The 18,428-nt window shown below is 46.3% G+C and overlaps 1 protein-coding gene across 1 annotated transcript; it reads right to left on the bottom strand.

Annotated features, from left to right (window-relative positions):
* Positions 1-855: 855 nt before the first annotated feature.
* On the bottom strand, positions 856-6,507 carry CFL2 (cofilin 2). Its single transcript, XM_063160379.1, has 4 exons — positions 6,411-6,507; positions 4,680-4,987; positions 4,508-4,584; positions 856-4,416 (listed from the first exon to the last, which is right to left on the bottom strand). Exons 1-4 carry the CDS (start codon positions 6,411-6,413, stop codon positions 4,304-4,306), a joined length of 501 nt encoding a protein of 166 aa, XP_063016449.1. The 5' UTR covers positions 6,414-6,507; the 3' UTR covers positions 856-4,303.
* Between the last annotated feature and the right edge of the window lie 11,921 nt (positions 6,508-18,428).

The raw sequence follows: 18,428 nt of genomic DNA, 5'->3' as shown, positions 1-18,428 counted from the left end.
CTGTTGTATTTATTTTTCAGAGGTTACTAGTAGAATGCATAGATAAGCAATGCAAGAAAGAGTAAGATGTATGGGGATTATTGTAGATTCAACAGCATGGGAGGTGAGGCAGAAAAATTTCTTGACCCAAATTCAATAGGGTCAAGCACTGGATATGAATTTAGTAAAAATAGAACATTTTTAAGCTAAACAGTAATTTTTATTCAAAAAACTTCAGAGACCTTTCATTCTTCTTTAATGCAGATTCTTATGTATGTTCCCCACAGCCATAAAGAAGGTTTGTGTTACATAAACAGTAAAGGGTTTTTTAATGCACATTGTTAAAGTTTGCCTTCTCCAGAGAATTCAATGAAGCTGTTTCTTCACAGCTTTGTTTACAAAATTAACTCTTCCAGATAACATATTCCTAGATCCAAGAAATCTTATATCAACAAGAGACAGGCCACTGATACCAAAATAGTAATATTTTGATCTTTCTTCATGGACTCAGTTTTTTCACACATCAGTTCACTTCCTTCCCTGTACTAGAAATGACTTGCCAGTGTAAACAAACATTTTACATTTTCTACATGAAAGCCATCTAATTTTCTGAACACACAAGCTGGGATCCAACAAAAGAAAAAGGCTATCTAGAACCAGCCCACTAAAAATTTCTTTATATCCATCTCCAGAGCCACTAGTGCTGGCTTTTGCTACAACTGGATATTGATCTGAATGGGCAGCAGAAGAAACCTGTTACAAAAAGTCCAGGTATTCCACAACTTCTTTCACAGTATCTGGGCTGCTCCCAGTCCAAAGACAACAAAGTGATTAACGCAGGTGATGTCTAGCACACAAACAAACTCAACAACTGAAGACATTTAAATTAATTTTATTTATACCAGGTTTTCAAAATCAGAAATATTTCAAAGAAGTTCAATAGACAGGTGCTACATTGATGATCTTTGATCCACCATTAGTGCCGTGTTTTCACTCTACAATCATTAACTCGCCACCACAAACTAAAGGGGACTTACAGAAGTTTATAAAAAATAGGCAGACATGAAAATTTGGTTTATACTGGAATTGGCATAAGAGAGTAAAGCTTATTATCAAATTGTGGCAATTGCTGTATTCCATCACTTGTTCTGAGGGAATGGTAGAGAAGGAAAGTCTTCCCCTTAGCGAAACACTTTGGATTTAACAGAGCATACTCAAACTCTGCTTCATGATCTGACCAGGAGTCATTTTTACAGTCAAGTCCATACAAATTTAAGCTTTGCACTTCTAAAATCACCACAAGCATAAACCTCACTTGCACACTCTAGTCTTGGTTTGGTTTCCCTTCTCAGAGAAATCAAACCCATCTATCTATACCTCTTCCAGGATTTACCAAATCAAACAAAACTGCTGGCTTTGAAACATTATTTTAGAAGAAAAATGCCATTTCTGCACAAGCTACTCTCATGAAAAATTTAACATTTCTTTATCGATAACTGAAGCCAAGATATCCAAAAGTCACGTCTACACAGAAATACACAGAAGATACTCAACTTGAGAGGATTTTCCTCCACTTCTCGATCACAATGAGGCCCTCACCATTTTGCATAATGACAGAAAACAACAGCTGACAAACCATTTTGGAACAGATGCCAGCTGTCTCTCATTTGTTTTATAATTCAAACAGTAACAGTTCTGTAGCACTTTATTGGTTTTTGTTTTTTTGTTTTTGTTTTTTTAAAAAGCAAGCCATCTGAATTGGACCTCACATCAGTCAGTCAGTCATTCATTTCAAGAACAAACTGAAGGCAGGCTGATCCTTTTGGATCCAAAACTTAAATTTGGTAGGAATCTTACATAAAGACAGTTTGTGCTTCAATTTCATAGCTAGTTGGACTGAGTGAATATACACCTAAGCTAGTTAAAAAAAAAAGAAAAAAAAACAACCTATAATATTCAACTAAAAAGCCACAGACATTTTTCCGGACTGCAGCAAAAACAAACAATAAATTTAAACACAATACTCCTTAAAAAAGTTTACTGTCTAAAATGAAAATTCAAATGGTTTATTAAAATTTAACATTTTCCATTTTGGCTTTTTCTAAAGAAACAATTTATTCCTTGTGAAAAATCAATTAAAAGATAATTTCATTTTACTGTACTGAAGTCAAGTTAAACATAAAGCACAGATATCTTTACATTAAACTGGGCTTTGCATACAACATGAATGATCAGAAATAGACTATTTTAAGGAATAAAAAGTTGTGGGTTTTTTTTTTTCACCTAGACAACATGCATACCATCAGTTATTTTGCAATCTTAAAAGGTACCTGAAAGGAGAGTTTTGTAGAACAAAACCAAGACTCATTAATACACTTAGTAAGTCAGTGGTCATCATGCCTTTTTACTTAAATTCTAGTAAAGTTTAGTCTACATAGAACAGCAAACACAATGAAGTGTGCAAGTCATAGGGATAGCCAGAAGCCTGAAATAAAGTCTTAAAGTTCTACAGGACAAGAGAGCCTAAACACAGTACCACTAGGTTACTTAAACTATTGGAGGGGGGAAAAAAAGACAGAAAGTATTTGGATTATTATCTGCTTCCTTGTTGAAAAAGGGCTATGAACTGAACATAAAGAGCCTGCATTTACAAGCTCCACAGTTCAACTCTACCAACTTTTTAAAATAAGGTAATGATAAAAGAGCATTCCTCCAGCAGCATGTACAGTTCAGCTGCCAGTGGCTGCCTAACAGCGCTCCTTTATGCATACCAGGAGAATCATGTCCAGTTTTGCCATTTGTGGATAACGATGACAAGATACAAAAGCATGTGTTTGCCATAAATAGCTCTGGCTAACGGAGGATTGCTCACACAGAGCAGATCAAATTCTCTATAAGGAGAGCATTATTTGGCTCCCAGCCAAAACACGTCCCCTATGCAAGCCTCAGTAGTGGCAAACACTTTCCAGTTCTATTTACATAGAAGCTAACAAGTAGAACAGTTCATTTAGGCTAATTCTTGTACTGGGTCACTCTAACTATAACCCTCAAGAAACAAAAACTCTTTGCCCGCTTCAAACTCTGCATGTAACTGTTATTACACATCACCTTACCCAGAAAGACGGCGAGCTGTAAAATCTCCTGCAAGGTTTTACTCTGGCATGTAGAACTTTAAGAACATTCAGGTACAAAATACACTGCATGGTTAATTACTTCGTATTTTTGAGTTTCTGACACAAGTGTTTCATGGAACTAATGGTCTCCAGTAGTGGTAGCTTCTTTACTTTACGGTAAACTAGGAGCAGGTCCTTTATAGAACGGCCAGAACAGAGCCACAAAGTATTGTAAAGCAGTGCCTAAATCAGTATTAAAAACTTGCATTATTCAATATGAGATTAATGATTGTTTACCTTTACAATACTTTCCACAGAAGTTATTTGAAATATGCTTAAACACTTAAAAACTATATTTTCCAATGAAAACAAGGCAACGTTCTGTAATAAGCCACAAGTTTTATTGCAACGTGGCCAGTTTTTGATCTCAAAGAACAATGTTCCATTTAAGGCTCTTTTTAATACAGAAATTGCCACCATGACTGATGTTTTACAAAACTTTAGTGTTTCAAGACTCATGGTAAACAGATAACTTCTACTCCTGTTCAGTAGTGTACATTCAATGGAAAACGAAAGGCATCGTAACAGCTACTTCATTTATAAAGATATGCATGTAACAGGAATGAAACTGAGGTACTACAATAATTTGATGACACAATTACAGCAACTTAATTGGCATTCCTTGGGGAGGGGGCGGGTCAAACATATTACAAAAAAGTGCTTTAAATGCATAGTGTTGTGTGCTGCCATGTCACAAAAATAGGCTTGTCAAGGCAGGTGAGGTGTATGAATGCACAAGAGCCTCATGGAACTGCAATCAAGTGCAACTGTAAGTAATACTGTAGAGAGTCTACCATCCGACCAGTGGACAATACTTTCAAGGTATTCGATTAGCTTACCCTTTGCTGTCTGCTAGACTATTTACATTAACTATCACATTCATTGAACATGTTGCAAGGAATGCCTGCAACGTCAGTTTTGGCCAAGAGTATGACGTGAAAGCATTCCTTGGATCCTACATAAAACTACCAGGATCAAACAGTCTAATGGCAATCACTGGTAGACTGCTTAACAATGACATCTCCTTCAGGGCGGTGGGGTAGGGGCTTATTTTTTGAGGAGGGGAGGGGATGGGGAGACTAATACTATTCCAATTGAACGAGCTGCAGAAATGGAAGCTCCTTAGATCCAGATGGCACTTGTCTGTCTTTTTATAAGGGTTTTCCTTCAAGTGAAACTACCACGTTGCCTCCCAATTTCTCTCCAAGTGTTGAACGGTCCTTAATATCATCCAAACCATTTACTTGCCACTCATGTTTAATACCTGAAAGACAGATGGACAACAATGTACTTATGAGAACCTCAACATCTAAATGGCACAGTGGTTATCGAGAAAAGCATTTTTAGGTCCATACCTGTAAATTTCTTTTTAATGGCATCTTTAGAGCTTGCGTAGATCATCTTGCTTTTTAAAGGTGCACTTTCAGGAGCCCTTTAAAGAAAAAAGCCAACAACAAACAGTTACTAAGTCATCCAGTGGTAGCTCCAGAACATTCAATTTTGACAGCAAGCTTTGCTTTCACACACCAGAATATAAATACCAGGTCTTCTTTCTTAGATTCCTTTGTCTCGTATGTGGCATCGTACAAAGCGTATCGGCAATCATTCAAAGGTAGCAACTTCACAAAGGCTGTGTAGGGGTCCTCCACAGTATCACCAATGTCACCAACCAATATCTGCTTTGCCTCCTCTACAATTATTTGTTTTTTGTCATCACTTAAGCAGAAGAGAACAGCTTTCTTTCTTTTTTTAATCTCTTCTGGGGTTGAAGATTTCCTTACTTTCATGTCATTAAAAACCTTTATGACTTCATCGTTCACTGTTACTCCAGAAGCCTGTAAAATGAGATCAAAGGAATAATTTAAACAGCAAAAATTAACACTCACTAGAAGAAGATGATAGCCCACAGTGCTAGATAAAGAAGTCTGCCTGCCCCCGTAAGAATAAAAATACTATACTCAACCTGAACACACTATGAATTTAGTAATATTTGTAGGACTGGAGCAGAGGATACAAAGGAGGCGTGAATTCAGTAGTTTCTTGTTGTAGATCTCAGCATTTTCAGCTCAGCAGTTCTGGATAGCAGTTTCATCCAACTAGTCACACAACTGTACTGCTCAAACAGTTTTCTTTACCTTATCATGCATTGGCTTATTTTGGGGGGGGGAGGGGAAGAGGGAGGATGGGGGGGTAGGAACTGAACACAGGAGAGGAGTTTGTAATTTTCGGTTGGGATGGGGCGGGATGGGGTTTTGGGGGATACATTTTTGTTGGCTTTTTTTCTTTTTTTCTAGTAGAGCAAACACTACACCAGCAGTTCACATCCAGCACTGTCATGACTCTCATTTTATTGCGTGAGGTAAGGCTCTACAAGCAGCAGAAATGTTTTCTGCATTGTGTCAGCTTCAACACCGCGCCTTAAGAACTCCCGAATTTTACTTCATACTGCTGCGGGAGTATTGTCTGACTGCTCTTCGTTCATATAAAAACACCGATTACAACTGTACGGCTCCCCATCAGGCTCGCAAGCCGCTCAAAATAAGAGCCTAAAACACCAAGGAAACAAAACACCGGCAGGGCAAACGGGCAGCTCCAGGCAAAATGAAAATAATTTAGCAAACCCTGCTGCGAGTGAGCAAGCGAGCTCAGCCCATCTGCAGCGCCCTTGCTCTCGGTCCAGCAATTACATCTGCCGAGGCAGCGCTGCCAGCGCAGGCTGCCGGGGAGGGAAGGCAGGTGCTCGCAGGGAGCCGCCGGCTTTGTCCCCGGGGGCAGAGCCGCGGGCCCCTCTCCCCGCTTTGTTCGCGGGGCCGGAGGATCCCCGCCGCCCTGCGCCCCCGGCCCTGCGCGCCGCCAGCCCCGCCCGGCCCCAGCGCTCCCCCGCGGCCGCTCCCGGCCGCCCCTCGGGCCCGGGCACCGGGCGGCTCCTCGGGAGGAGTGCGGGTCCCCTCTCTCCGCGCCCACCGCTCCTCACCGCCCCGTCGGGTATCGCACGCCCGGGCGGTGCCGCAGGGAGCGCTGCGCCGCCCGCCCGGCCAGGCCCCGGGCCCGGCCCCAGCCCCGCCGTCCGCAGCTGCCCCGCGGCCGCTCCCGCGTCCCCTTCCCCCCGCACCCGGCTAAAATTAGACTAAAATGGCCGCCGGAGGCCGCGGGGCCGCGCCGGGCCGGGCCTGCTCCGCTCAGCCTCGCTCGGCTCCGCCGGGCCGCGCCAGCCGCCCGCACCGCCCTCCCCGCCCGTCCGCGCCGCGCCGCCCTTACCATGGCGCCGGGTCCCGGGGCGGCGGCGGCTGCCTGCGGTGCGGGGCTGCTGCACGCAGAGAGCGCTGCGCTGCGCTGGGGGCGAGGCGGGCGGGGACTCGGCCGGGCGGGGGATGAGCCGCAGCGGCCGGGGAGGGCCGGTCACATGGGCCGCGCCGCCACCACGTGCCGCCGCCGGGCCGCGCTGGGCCGGCCCCCGCGGGGAAGGGCCCGCAGGCGGCGGGGTCCGCTCGCCGCCCGGCCGAGGCAGCCCCGGCCTGGGCCCCGCAGCCCCGGCGGCCCCTTCAGCGGGCCCCGGCAGCGGCCGGCTGGCTGCGAGGGGCGAGGCGGCCCCTCGGCTGGGCCCGGAGCGGCAGCGTCAGGCCGGGCACGATGGCGGCGCGGCCGCTCGGAGCCAGCCGCCCTGGCCGCCCTGCCCCGCACCGCCCGGCGCCGCTCCCCGCGCCGAGGCGCTCTGTGCTGCTCCGAAGGGTTTGCCCCCTGCTCACGGCTCGGCGCTGCCAGGCTGCCCCGGCAGGCGGCACAGGCGGCATTGTGCCGCTGCCGTGCGCCACGCCGCCCTGTCCCCGCTGGAAGGGATCTGTGCTGCGGCCGCCCCGGGCTGAGCAGGGAAAGGCCCTGTGCACAAAGGGACCCGGCACAAAGAGGGCTCTTTCTGCCGTCTTGGCAGAGCTGCTCAGACAGTGGGGCGGGACACAGCACGTAGGGTGGAAGGTGCGTGAAAAGATGAGAAAATGACTTAGAGAAAAAACAAGGAAGGACAGCTCTCCCGACAGTGTTTTACTGTTCCATACTAAGCTGGACAGGGCTTCAGGCGCAGGGCCGCAAACACAGAGCATTTTATCTCTAGCCCATCCAAGTGGACAAGAGAATTCTCAGTCCTGTGTGACTCTTCGCCCTGAACTGGTGTGTTTGAAAACCAAGGAATCCTAAACATTGAGGACCTCAAGGTACCTGTGAGCCTCCAACCTGTGCTGTGACCAGCCAGCTCTCTCTCCCCCAAACACTTGAACTGCTACCGGTATGGTGGTAGAAACCGACAAGCCAGTGTTTGTCAGCACTGTGAATGTGTATTAGATTCCTCTATGTGTTTTAGATACATATATATTCGTAGCTTCATACTGCATTGTGTGAGGGATGTGTTGACATTTCTGCCCCCATTCGCCATTACTATACATTACCTTGTTGATCAGCTGAGACACTATGTTTCCAATATCCTTTTTGAGTTACACCCGACCCTCTGGGTATATCCTGCCCTCTGGATGCAGAATTCAAGACTAACTTGCATAATCAATATTCAAAATTTGGTTCCTCAGCCTTGAAATTACTAATCTGGAGCTGTATTTACCCCTCAGCTCCTTACAGCCACACATTCCGGACTTCCTGCTGCCACTGAGCTCTGTTTGACTCAAGTCTTTTTTTCCTGATTACTCGGTTACTTTTACTGCCTGTGTAAGAGCCAGCAATGTGGGACTCAGGAAGGAGTACCTTTATTGTGTATTTGGCAAGCAGGTGTAGCTGTGCTCATGTGCGCTACATCCTCTGGTGCTGCTGACCACACTTGCTGCCACGGGCTCAGCAAACTTCTAACATGTGCACAGGAGCAGGAATCTGCTGTGTGTGAGTGCCCTAGTCTCGTGTCCTTGCCGAGCACCCTCAGCCACCTACATGGGGCCTCTGCACTGCATGTTCCAGGCTCCTAAAATGAAAGGTGTGGAGTTACCAGCTCCAGAGTTGCGTGGCTGGATAGGTGCTCCATGGATGACAACTGCAACACTGTGCATGACTCACCCTCTGTTTTTAACACCATGGAAACTGAGTAATGAATCAGGAGTGCTTGATACTCTCTTCATCTCACAAGGTGCGTACTTGAGGTACCCAGGCACCAAGGGCTGCTGCTTCTGCTGCTGCACATCACTGACTGATACTTGGCAGTCACCAGAGTACAGAAGCAGCACAGACTGGAGGAGTGTGACTTTACAGAAATCTCTGACACAGAAATGAGTTTGCCAGAATTTGAGAGCATTTCTTAGAGGTGAAAAACATGTCACAGGTAAACAGAAAGGGGCTTCTCATTTTCAAGGAAATTAATTTTGAACTCCCGGTGACTGCAGTGATCGGAGAAGGAATTTATGACAGAGCCCACTGGTGAACTTTGAAGGCCACAGAAATGGCCAGTATCCAGCCAAAAGCAGTAATGACCAAGCAAATCTTACTGCTGAAGCACACTCAGACAAAGCTGGTTCCTCACTTCGGCATCTCACTGCATCGGGAAGCATCGAGTTTCACTACCCTGTGCCACAAGACCTGCATCCCACCAGGCTCCACCGAAATAGCCCAATGATTCAGAGAGCCCAGCAGCAGCAGCAGCAGCACTAAAAGCTTTGTGAATGATACCCTCTGTGGAGCACATGCCTCTGAGGAAGCCCTCCAAGGCTCCCTTCACCCTCTGTGGATGGAAGCAATGACTCACTGTGGAGCAGGAGGCACTCTTTGTTTGGATTCAGCTCCTGGGTGCTCATTAGTGAGAAATTATTAGAATCGACTGAGCTGCCTTCTGCACTGAAGCTCTTTGGTATCACAGTCCTTTCCTTTAGTGCTCTGTACATCCTATTTGTTTTTCTGTGGTCCTTGCTGAGCTCAGTGTTGCCACTTCAACCTCATTTCCCGTGGAAGCAAGGCCTCTGCTTGGCCTCCTCAGGCATCCCCTCTGACTTGGGCTAGTCCTTGTCTCAGTGACTTTTTGACTTGTTAGCTTGTTTGAGTTAAATCTGACACAAGAATAGAGGTCACAAAAGTAATTAAGATCCATAATTAAGTAATTAAATTTTATAAAATAACCCATTTGAGATAGAAGAAAGTGAGGCTATATGTCTACCAGTCCAATTCAGGAACCTGTTGGTTTCTGCTGGGGGCATTGGAGCTGTTACAGTGTAGCCAGATTACCTTCAAGAGAACTGAGCAGAGGGAAAGGAAAAGCAGAGGAGCTTGCATAGATGCACACTGAAATGACAGAGAGTCTTAATACCATTCAGTTCAAAAAATCAGCCTGTCAAGGAAGAGGAATGCATCTGATGCGATCTTTTGCTCAGGACACTTCTTTTTTTCCTTTGCTGTCCTGTGTACCCCTGCAAAATACCAAATTTTCCTCTAACAATTCTGTATTTTCAGTGGGAGTGCAAAGAAAGCCAGACAAAGTCTAACTTTTGGTAATGTAACAGAGCATTAGAGAAAAGCTGTGAAATGCTAACACTGCGTTTTTCCTCTCTCCTTACATTGCAGATACATTCCTCAAAAAAAAAAACTAAAAAAAAAAAAAAAAACTAAAAAAAAAAAAAACCACCAAAAAAACCCAAAACAAACAAACAAACAACCACAACAAAAAAAAAAACCCAACAGTAAATATATTTGTCTCTTAAGTTGTGGATCCTGGCACGATTTTGCGGCAAGTTAGGAAGACCTGCAGTGCCTCCGTGTGAGCTAATTGCGGAGCCTGAAGCGAGGGGCAGTGTGCGTGTGCTGATGCGAGGCGCGGATCCGCAGCCATCCCCATCAGGGCAGCTCCAGACTCCACTATCCCTTTTCTCAATTCTGCGGGTTTAAGCAGCCTCGTCCAGCGGAGCGGTCCCCAAATCCCCCTCGGGCTCCCCGAGCTCCCAGCGCACCGGGCAGGGCAGCGGGCAGGACAGCGGGCAGGGCAGCGGACAGGGCACCGCCAGGGCAGCGCCAGGGCACCGGGCAGGATAGCGGGCAGGACAGCGGGCAGGATAGCGGGCAGGGCAGCGGGCAGGACAGCGGGCAGGGCAGCGGACAGGGCACCGCCAGGGCAGCGCCAGGGCACCGGGCAGGATAGCGGGCAGGACAGCGGGCAGGATAGCGGGCAGGGCAGCGGGCAGGATAGCGGGCAGGGCAGCGGGCAGGGCACCGCCAGGGCAGCGCCAGGGCACCGGGCAGGATAGCGGGCAGGACAGCGGGCAGGATAGCGGGCAGGACAGCGGGCAGGATAGCGGGCAGGGCAGCGGGCAGGGCACCGCCAGGGCAGCGCCAGGGCACCGGGCGGGGCAGCGGCTCCTGCCGGGGCCGGTCACGCCCGGGGGCTCTGCTCTCGGCCGAGCCCCTTGCGTCACCCTCACCGGGAGCCGCGGCCGCCCGTGCCAGGACATTCCCGGGCTGAGTCACGGCCCGGCTGCTCCCGCCGCCGCCGCCTCGCAGCGCGGCCTGCCAGCTGCTGCCCCGGGGCTGGGAGCGCTGCCCGCCCTGCCGCCGCCTTGCCCGCGGCTCCCGGAGCCTTTCCCGCCGCCCCAGCGCTGCTGCGGCGCGGGATGCCCGGGCAAGCGGGCCCCGGGCGGCGATGCCGGCCGAGAGCTGCGATGCCTCACTGGGGTTAAGCAGCGTCTTCCCCTGCCAGGTGGGGAAGGCCCTTTCCAGCCCGTGCGGGGATGCGGCCAGGAAAAGCTCCTTTTTCCCCTCCTCGCTTGTAAAGCTCGTCAGCCGCCCGCGGTCCCTGGAGGAGCTGACCCGGTGCCGGATGCCAGCAGGGCAGGCGGGAGGAGGCTGCAGGGAGCGGCACCAGCGTGAGCCGGCAGGATGCTCGAGGAGCAGCAGCCACATGTTGTTCGGGGCAGAGTGGAATTCCCCCCTCTCACACGTGTCACTGAATCACAACGCCGGGCAGCCACAGGCCTGTCAATGGACAGCAAAAGAGAGATTTAATTAAAATGTTATGTCTTGTAATGACCTGGTGTTAAGGATGGTATTTAGACACAGCAAAAAAAGGAAAAAATTCGTCCTGTGAGAGAAACATGAAAAATATTGTTAGAACAGAACAAAAAATTCCTCTACAGTTTAAAATACAGGGAAACTTCGCTCAGCCTTATTAATAAAAACAGAAGATAAAAATCACCTTTACATAATTAGCACATAATCGACTTTTACAAAGGTTTACACATTTGTAGCGCTAGAAGAAATTGCTACTGTTTATCCTGCTAGCCTTTGTAATTCCTGTGTGCCCTACAAAATGTGTCTCCAACTGCTGCAGTGCCCTTTTGCTATGCACATGCATAAACAGCACTCAGCAATTTTTACAGTTTCCCCATGTCTTACAAAGTGAGTGATAGTCCATATGCTGGCAGTCTCCAAGTTTCTATCCTCAAGCTTAGAAAGTCAAATTCTGCTGCCTCTTATGCTAGGATTTTAGTAGACTTACCACAGCACAGAAGCAGAAGTTTTTGTTTCTTTTTAAAATCAGAAGAGAGATAAAAGTGTGGTTTCTTTCCTTACTTTGTATTGTGGCTCAACAGTTGGTTCTTTGCTCACAATATTATATTAATTATATTCTATTACATATTATATTATATTTAGTATCTAAATATAATAGATCTTACACAAAGAAGGAGTAAGGACAGCAGTAGTGTTACTGAAGTGCACATCTACAATTCTCTTAGCAGTGAGTTCATCTTGTTTATGTTTCTGAAAACCTGTTGAGCCACAGAGCAGTGACTCCTCTCAGCAGACGAGCATGACAGCTGGAAAGGGTCATTTCTTGAACAGCCTCAGCCTGGTTTGCAGGACAACTGCCAAAAGTTAGGATACAGCCAGCCATCTCAGCAGATGGCACAGTTCAAACTGGTGCACCTCCAGGAAAAAGTGGCAAAGGTTTCCAAAAGCTCTTTTCCTTTAGGATAGGTGCGTGCAGACCTCTGAGTTGCTGGGGCTGGCTGGCACATAATGTGTGTAATGATTCAATTTTGTTAGGTTCTTTTTTACAGGAGTGCCCCCCCTGAGACAGGGTTCCTGGTAGGGAAAGGAATCCTTGTTCTTCTGTGCCTGGACAAGTGCAAAGCAGTACTGTACACAGATTGTACAGATCTTTCAGACATTAATCCCAAGTCTTCCAGGCTTGGCCTGATGCTGCTATTGACCTTCATTGCTCTGTGCCTCTTTTCCTGCTAGGGTTATGTCATCACGTTGGTATAAAGTCCTTGGAAAATGGACTGTTTCTAATCATGGTCAGCACTTCTATGGTATTGCAGGTCTGATTTAAGGAGACATCTTTTAAATACAAAAAAAGAATCACTAGTAAAGGATCAAATACTCTCCAGGAGATAGATAAAGCCATGACTAAAGTGTGAAGATGGCAAAGGTTAATTCAAATGGCTTGTTTTGATTGGAAGTTTTAAGGGTCAGACAAAAAGGAGGACAGACATTTTTGGTTCTGGAGTTTAAATACTCTTAAAATTGCTCCAGACAGATCTCACACCCAGTTTGCAGCATTGCATCTGAATGAAAGGAAATTCTGTTTGATGAAGGTTGACCTCAAGGGCTGGTTCTAAGAAACCTCTTAAAAGCAACAACTATGGAAACAGAAGATGCACCGTCTAAACCTATTCAAGCATTTCAAAGTCCCTGCACAAGATACAGTGCTTAAAAAGTTGATAGTGTCTTTTAAAACCACAAAGTTTTTCTTTTTCAGACAGCAATCTAAAAATAGAACTTTAGCTCAGCCTAACATGCTAAATACATGAGTTGAGATCACTTTCTGGTGGTTGAGGATGGGCTTTAGGATGACTGAGGCCCAGGAATATTTATAACCATTGCTGGATCGTGGGGCCTGTCGGTCAGTGCAGAAGTGTCCTCTGGTGACAGCAGCATTCACGAGCTGTGCCAGGATTGCAGAGCCCAGCATGTGACTGATGGTGGGATCTGCACAGGAATGCTCATGAAAAGCAACTATGAAGCCCCACGCTGCCCAGTGTCAAATGCAGAACTGCCATCCAAACCCCAAACATTTTAACATCCTGGCTCCCATTTCTGCCATTCTGAACACAGAATTCACAGCAGCTGAGCCACAGCACTGCCTGTCTCTTCAAAGTCCTTTCCTCTCCAAGCTAATTTTATCTGTAGAGTGCTCTAAGGAGAAAAATTGGAAAGCACGTAGATTATAATACACATTCTTATAGGACTGTTAACCTAGGAACAATCAATATAAATCCTAAATATATTGGTAAGACAAGACTAGCAAATTGACAAAGCTGAAGTTGGACTATGTGCTATCCTAGCAGAGCAAGGTAATTCTTGTAGAGGATTCCTTCTAACCTTGTTACAGGGAAATTCTGGGACAAGCATGCCATTTTCAGTCCCTCTACACAGCATGGTTAAACCAGGCAGCACAAGCACCAGAATAACCCCAGACCACAGTGCTGTGACACAGTGCTGGTGCAGCAGCTCTGTGTTATTCAAATAAAGACCCTTTCTTTTGTGGTTCTTTGAAATCAATCTAAGGAAAGAGACAAACAACAGCAGAGAAGACAGAAGTGAAAGCTGATCTTCCATGGCCACGGGCCAGCGTTTTGGAGAGTATGCTGTCATGTAACATCCTTGTAGGAAACTTGGCCCAATCAAACATTTCTCTCATCAAAAGCGAGTGACCTGAACAGCTGGATAAACGTTGTGAGCAAGCAGGGAGGCTCAGGCAGAATGCTGGAGCTTTGCTGCCTTCTCCCCCCTCTGGCAAAGGCTGCAGGACATGGTTTGGGCTGAGCACCTCCAGCCTGGCCGGCTGCTGCGTACCCAGAGCCACTCGCAGGGCAGCCGCTGATACAGCCCTGTCTTTGGAGACCCAGGAACACTTTTTTCCTTTCTTTCACCCCTAAAAAAATTTAAAGGTTGATTCGCACCTTAAAAATATATATTCAAAATAATTTCAGCAGTTTTCCAGGAAAGAAGCACTACAAACCCAGGAAGCTGATATATTACGGTAGAGAAACAAACCTAAAGGTTGTCTCAGTGCACTTTTTGGAAAACACATGCAATCTATGGCTTTCTGCCCCAAGAACATTTCAGGTGTAGCTTGTATTGATGTGCATTTTAATGCACTCCAAAAAATGCCTTCCAATACCTGAAGGGAGCTTACAAGAAAGCTAGAGAGGCTCTTTTTACAAGGACGTGGAGTGACAGGACAAGGGAGAATGGCTTCCCACTACCAGAGAGCGGGTTTAGATTATGTAAGAGGAAGAAATTCTTCACTGTGAGGTTGGTGAGGCACTGGAACAGCTTGTCCAGAAAAGTTGTGGCAGAGTTCAAGGCTATGTTGGATGAGTCTGTGAGCATCCTGGTCAAATAGAAGGTGTCCCTGCCTATGGTCACAGGATTGGAACAAGATGATTTTTTGAGGTCCCTTCTAACCCAAGCCATTTTCTAAGTTCTAGGATTCATGAATGATAACCATTGTTTTAATTGTCAGTGACTTAGAGCAGTTAAAAATCCCAAACTTTGCCTAAGTATATACAAATACATCCACAAATACACAAACGTGTTTTAGGGATGGAGCTACATCAGCATCCCTATTGGAAAACAAGGTAATCAGTTTACTTCCCTGCCTTTGTAATTCTGATTTGCAGCACAAGTTATTTTACCTTTTGCATCAGTCTTCATCCAGACATCATCTTCAAACCAGAGCGCCCTGAAATGGGAAGTGTTCTTGTTGGTGGCAATTGGAGATGAGGAGTTTTTACACAGGCCTAATACTGGACATATACTCAATTGAGCACTTCAAAGGCAAGCTTTTAATAGCACTGCCTAAGGAAGCACCAAACTAAGGGAAGTGGGTAGCTGATGAAGGGCAGGAGGAAGAATGCATCACTTGGTAGCAGGCTGAGAAATCTCAGAATATGCCCTTGCAGCAGGCTGGGTAAAGCACCAGGAGCAGCCCTGCAGAACTAGACTATGTCATGTTGGGAAGATCAAGGCACTTGAGCAGTGCAAGGGAAAGATCTCTCAGTTACAGCCAAATGCTGTACAAGAAACTTGCTGCAGTTGTCTGGACACTGACAACTTCTTTAGAGTGAGAAGGCTCTTGGAGGGCAGAAATAGTCCTTGCTAGCCTCAAGAAGTGTTATCTAGAATCACTGTGATCAATTACAACAGGGATCCCCAATAGGCAACGTGACCTGTGTTAGATGTTACTTACTGAACACAAACAGATAAAACTTGGAAGAGGTAAGATCATTGCAGGTAAGGGTTAACTCAGTGGTTACATCAATGATTCATAAACCACAAATGTAATCTCCTAAATCCTAAAGCACCAGATTACCAGTACAGCACAAACATGGTGCTGGGTAGGACTCTGGCAGGGCCTGCTGTCCCCAGAGACCTGCTCCCTGCACATGTCCCTGGAAGGCTCTTCCCTTCTGCACTGTGACAGATGCAGGGACAGCTGCTTCTGGGGCAGCTGGTCACTGCAGTGGGGCTGTTCAGGGTCTGCCTCCCTAGAGCTATGTATGCACATTCAAGCTGGTTTTCAGCTGCTACATACTGGATTCTAATGCCCATATTTGCTAAGATTATGCTAAGATAATATTTTTATTGTTAATACTAGTTTAAGTGCTCTGTGCTAAGTGTTTAAACCTCACCCTCCACAAAAGAGGCATCCAGTAGTGGCTGCTGGGGCACTGGCCCCAACTCATACCCCTCACAAAGAAGAGTGCTAGCTCACATGTGTCATGGGCTGCCACAGCAAAGCAACACAAGCTTTCCAGTACTGTCACAGGCTTCCAGAAATCAGACTTCCAACAGTTGAATCTGACACTGGATATGCCAGTCAAGGTCATCACCTGCCTCCTAATACAGGTGAAAGGACTTGATACAACAAGTTCCTGGTGTTGACACCTAAACAGCCAGTATCAGCTTGACTGCAACCACCACAGAAGGCTACAGCCAGCATTTGAAGTGGCCTTCACCTTGTGACCTCATCCTGCATGGTGGGAAGAGCTGCTTCTAATACCAGCAGTCACTGTGGGAATTGGTCTTCTGCATCTTTGGCAGCCTGTGGTGGCCAGGAGGTGAGCAAGCTTTCTTTGAGGAAATGCTGGTGTCTCCTGGACAAGAGAATCCTTTGGGTTGGGAGCCCAAAGGGACTGGTCCCTTGGCTACTGAAGAGTAATGTACAAAAAAAAAAAAAAAAAAAATCAGAAGAAAGTGCCTAGGGTAGTTACTCAGCTCTGAAATGAATGAAAGGGGCAGAATTTGCACAGCAGGAAAAGCAGCTGGTGTTGCAGTATCTGGATACATGCCAGGGCTAAGATCTACGGAAGCTACCAAGAAGGGCAAGACTTTCACTGTTGCATCTTTTTAAAACGCTTAGAGAACAGATGCTACACTAGATGCTACACTTACACTCAACTAAGCCTACTGCCTCTTTTCTGGTACAGCCTCATCAGTCTGAATCCAAAATGAAGCTGTTCACCCTCTCCATTTTGACACCTTTGTGAAAAACTTGCCTGAAGCCCTGACAGATACTGTACAGATCTTACTCTGATGGTAACATCAGGTGGGATGGCTGATCATGGTAACACACTTTCAGGGAGAAAAGTGTGTTGAATGAATATTTCAGTCCCTAAGACAAGGAGGGAGATAGAAGTAACGCCCCTTTTCCCAAAGGCCATAAAAAAGATATCCTGACACAGCTAAGAAAAAGCATCACTGAAGTCTGAAAAAGCAACAAAGAAAGTACCAGATGAGGCAGTCTGCTCTGAGGACTTGGTTCATGCCTCACAAGCACCACTAAAGCCAAGGACAGTCAGAGTTGAACTGCACATATGGCAGACAGGAGTATTTTAAGCACAGCTGTTCAAAGCAGAATAGCACCTCCTGTATTTCACCTTCAGTGTATGTAAGTGAGGCCTCAGGCTTGCAGACTTAAAGGGAAATTAGTAACTTTGCCGAGCACAAGCTACAAACACCACTGTCAAGCAGAGATTTGGTTTGGACTGTTCCCACTTGCTCTATCAAACCCAAAATTATAGCTGCATTGTTAAGGGGATGCTACTGAAGGAAATAACCCTGGAAAAAGAGTGATAGGAATGAACAGCTGGGAGTAGGTTTGGAACAGAAATTATTTAACTTACATCTGCCACACATAGACTTACTCAGCTCACTGCGCCCCTCCTCACAATGTATTCACACTCAAGTCAATAGGGATTATTCATGTGAACAGGAATGAGCACAACTGTTGTGCAACCTACTAGTCAGGACTTTGACAGCCTCTCAGGACTGGACAGATGCAGGGGTATCAAGTACAGCTTACACCCTGCAACCAAGTCCTCTGCTGCTCATATTCCTTGCAGAATTTAGCATTCTTTACTGGGAGCATTTATTTTGTGGGAAAAAAAATGTCTCTTAAATCTAGGCAGAGATGTCAGCTCTGAACTGACAGCTTTCTGTGGAAAGCTTCCACAGAAACTCAGAAGTATTAGCAGACATTTCTGAACAACATACCTCCCCCTTCTCATTCTTATTATTTTTAAAAATTATTTTTAAAATTCCCCAACCCACAACTGCAACATTTTGAACTGATCAGTCTCCTATCCACCACCACCCATTCCCTGAACTCAAGAGAATGCCCATTCTCACACCTCTAAGGCAATGCAAGCACTACAGCAGCCAAAGCAAGCCACAATTACATAGCAAGTAATTGTCAGGAGCATGTTCAGGCTTTAACCCTTTAACACAAGCTGCATAAACACAGGGGGAAAGATGCTGCTGCAGCAGCAAGCCTCATGTTTGTTTTTCCTACAGCCCCTTCCTATCCCCAGACTTCCACTCTATAGTTTTTTCTCGGATTATGGCATATCTCCAAGAGGACAGGACTGATTTAAACCTATTAACTAAAACTGAGCTTAATAAATTTACATTAATAAATATTGAAAATAAAACTATCAAGCATACTAAGGATACTTTAAAGAAGCTGCTGGTCAACTGAACAAATCTGTGAGGTTTTACACAATAGAGATGCAAATTAAAGATCCATACAACTTACACTACTCACATTACTCCAGACAAACTGATGGACACTTGCATCCCTCTGAGACCAGGAACCACAGTGGCTGCAGCTGCCCAGAGTGCTGGCTGGGTACTCATACTGGAACCACATTCTGCTGTGTTGCCTCCAGCAAATTGTCCTCAGAAATTAATGGAAAGGTGGTGCAGCAGTACAACTCAAGAGGAAGTCCAAGCTCAACA

The sequence above is a fragment of the Melospiza melodia genome, chromosome 6 (assembly GCF_035770615.1).
Source record: "Melospiza melodia melodia isolate bMelMel2 chromosome 6, bMelMel2.pri, whole genome shotgun sequence".
In the NCBI taxonomy this organism is placed as follows: Eukaryota; Metazoa; Chordata; class Aves; order Passeriformes; family Passerellidae; genus Melospiza; species Melospiza melodia.
Note: the sequence above shows the minus strand (reverse complement) of the source record. Positions and strands in the feature narration are given on the sequence as shown.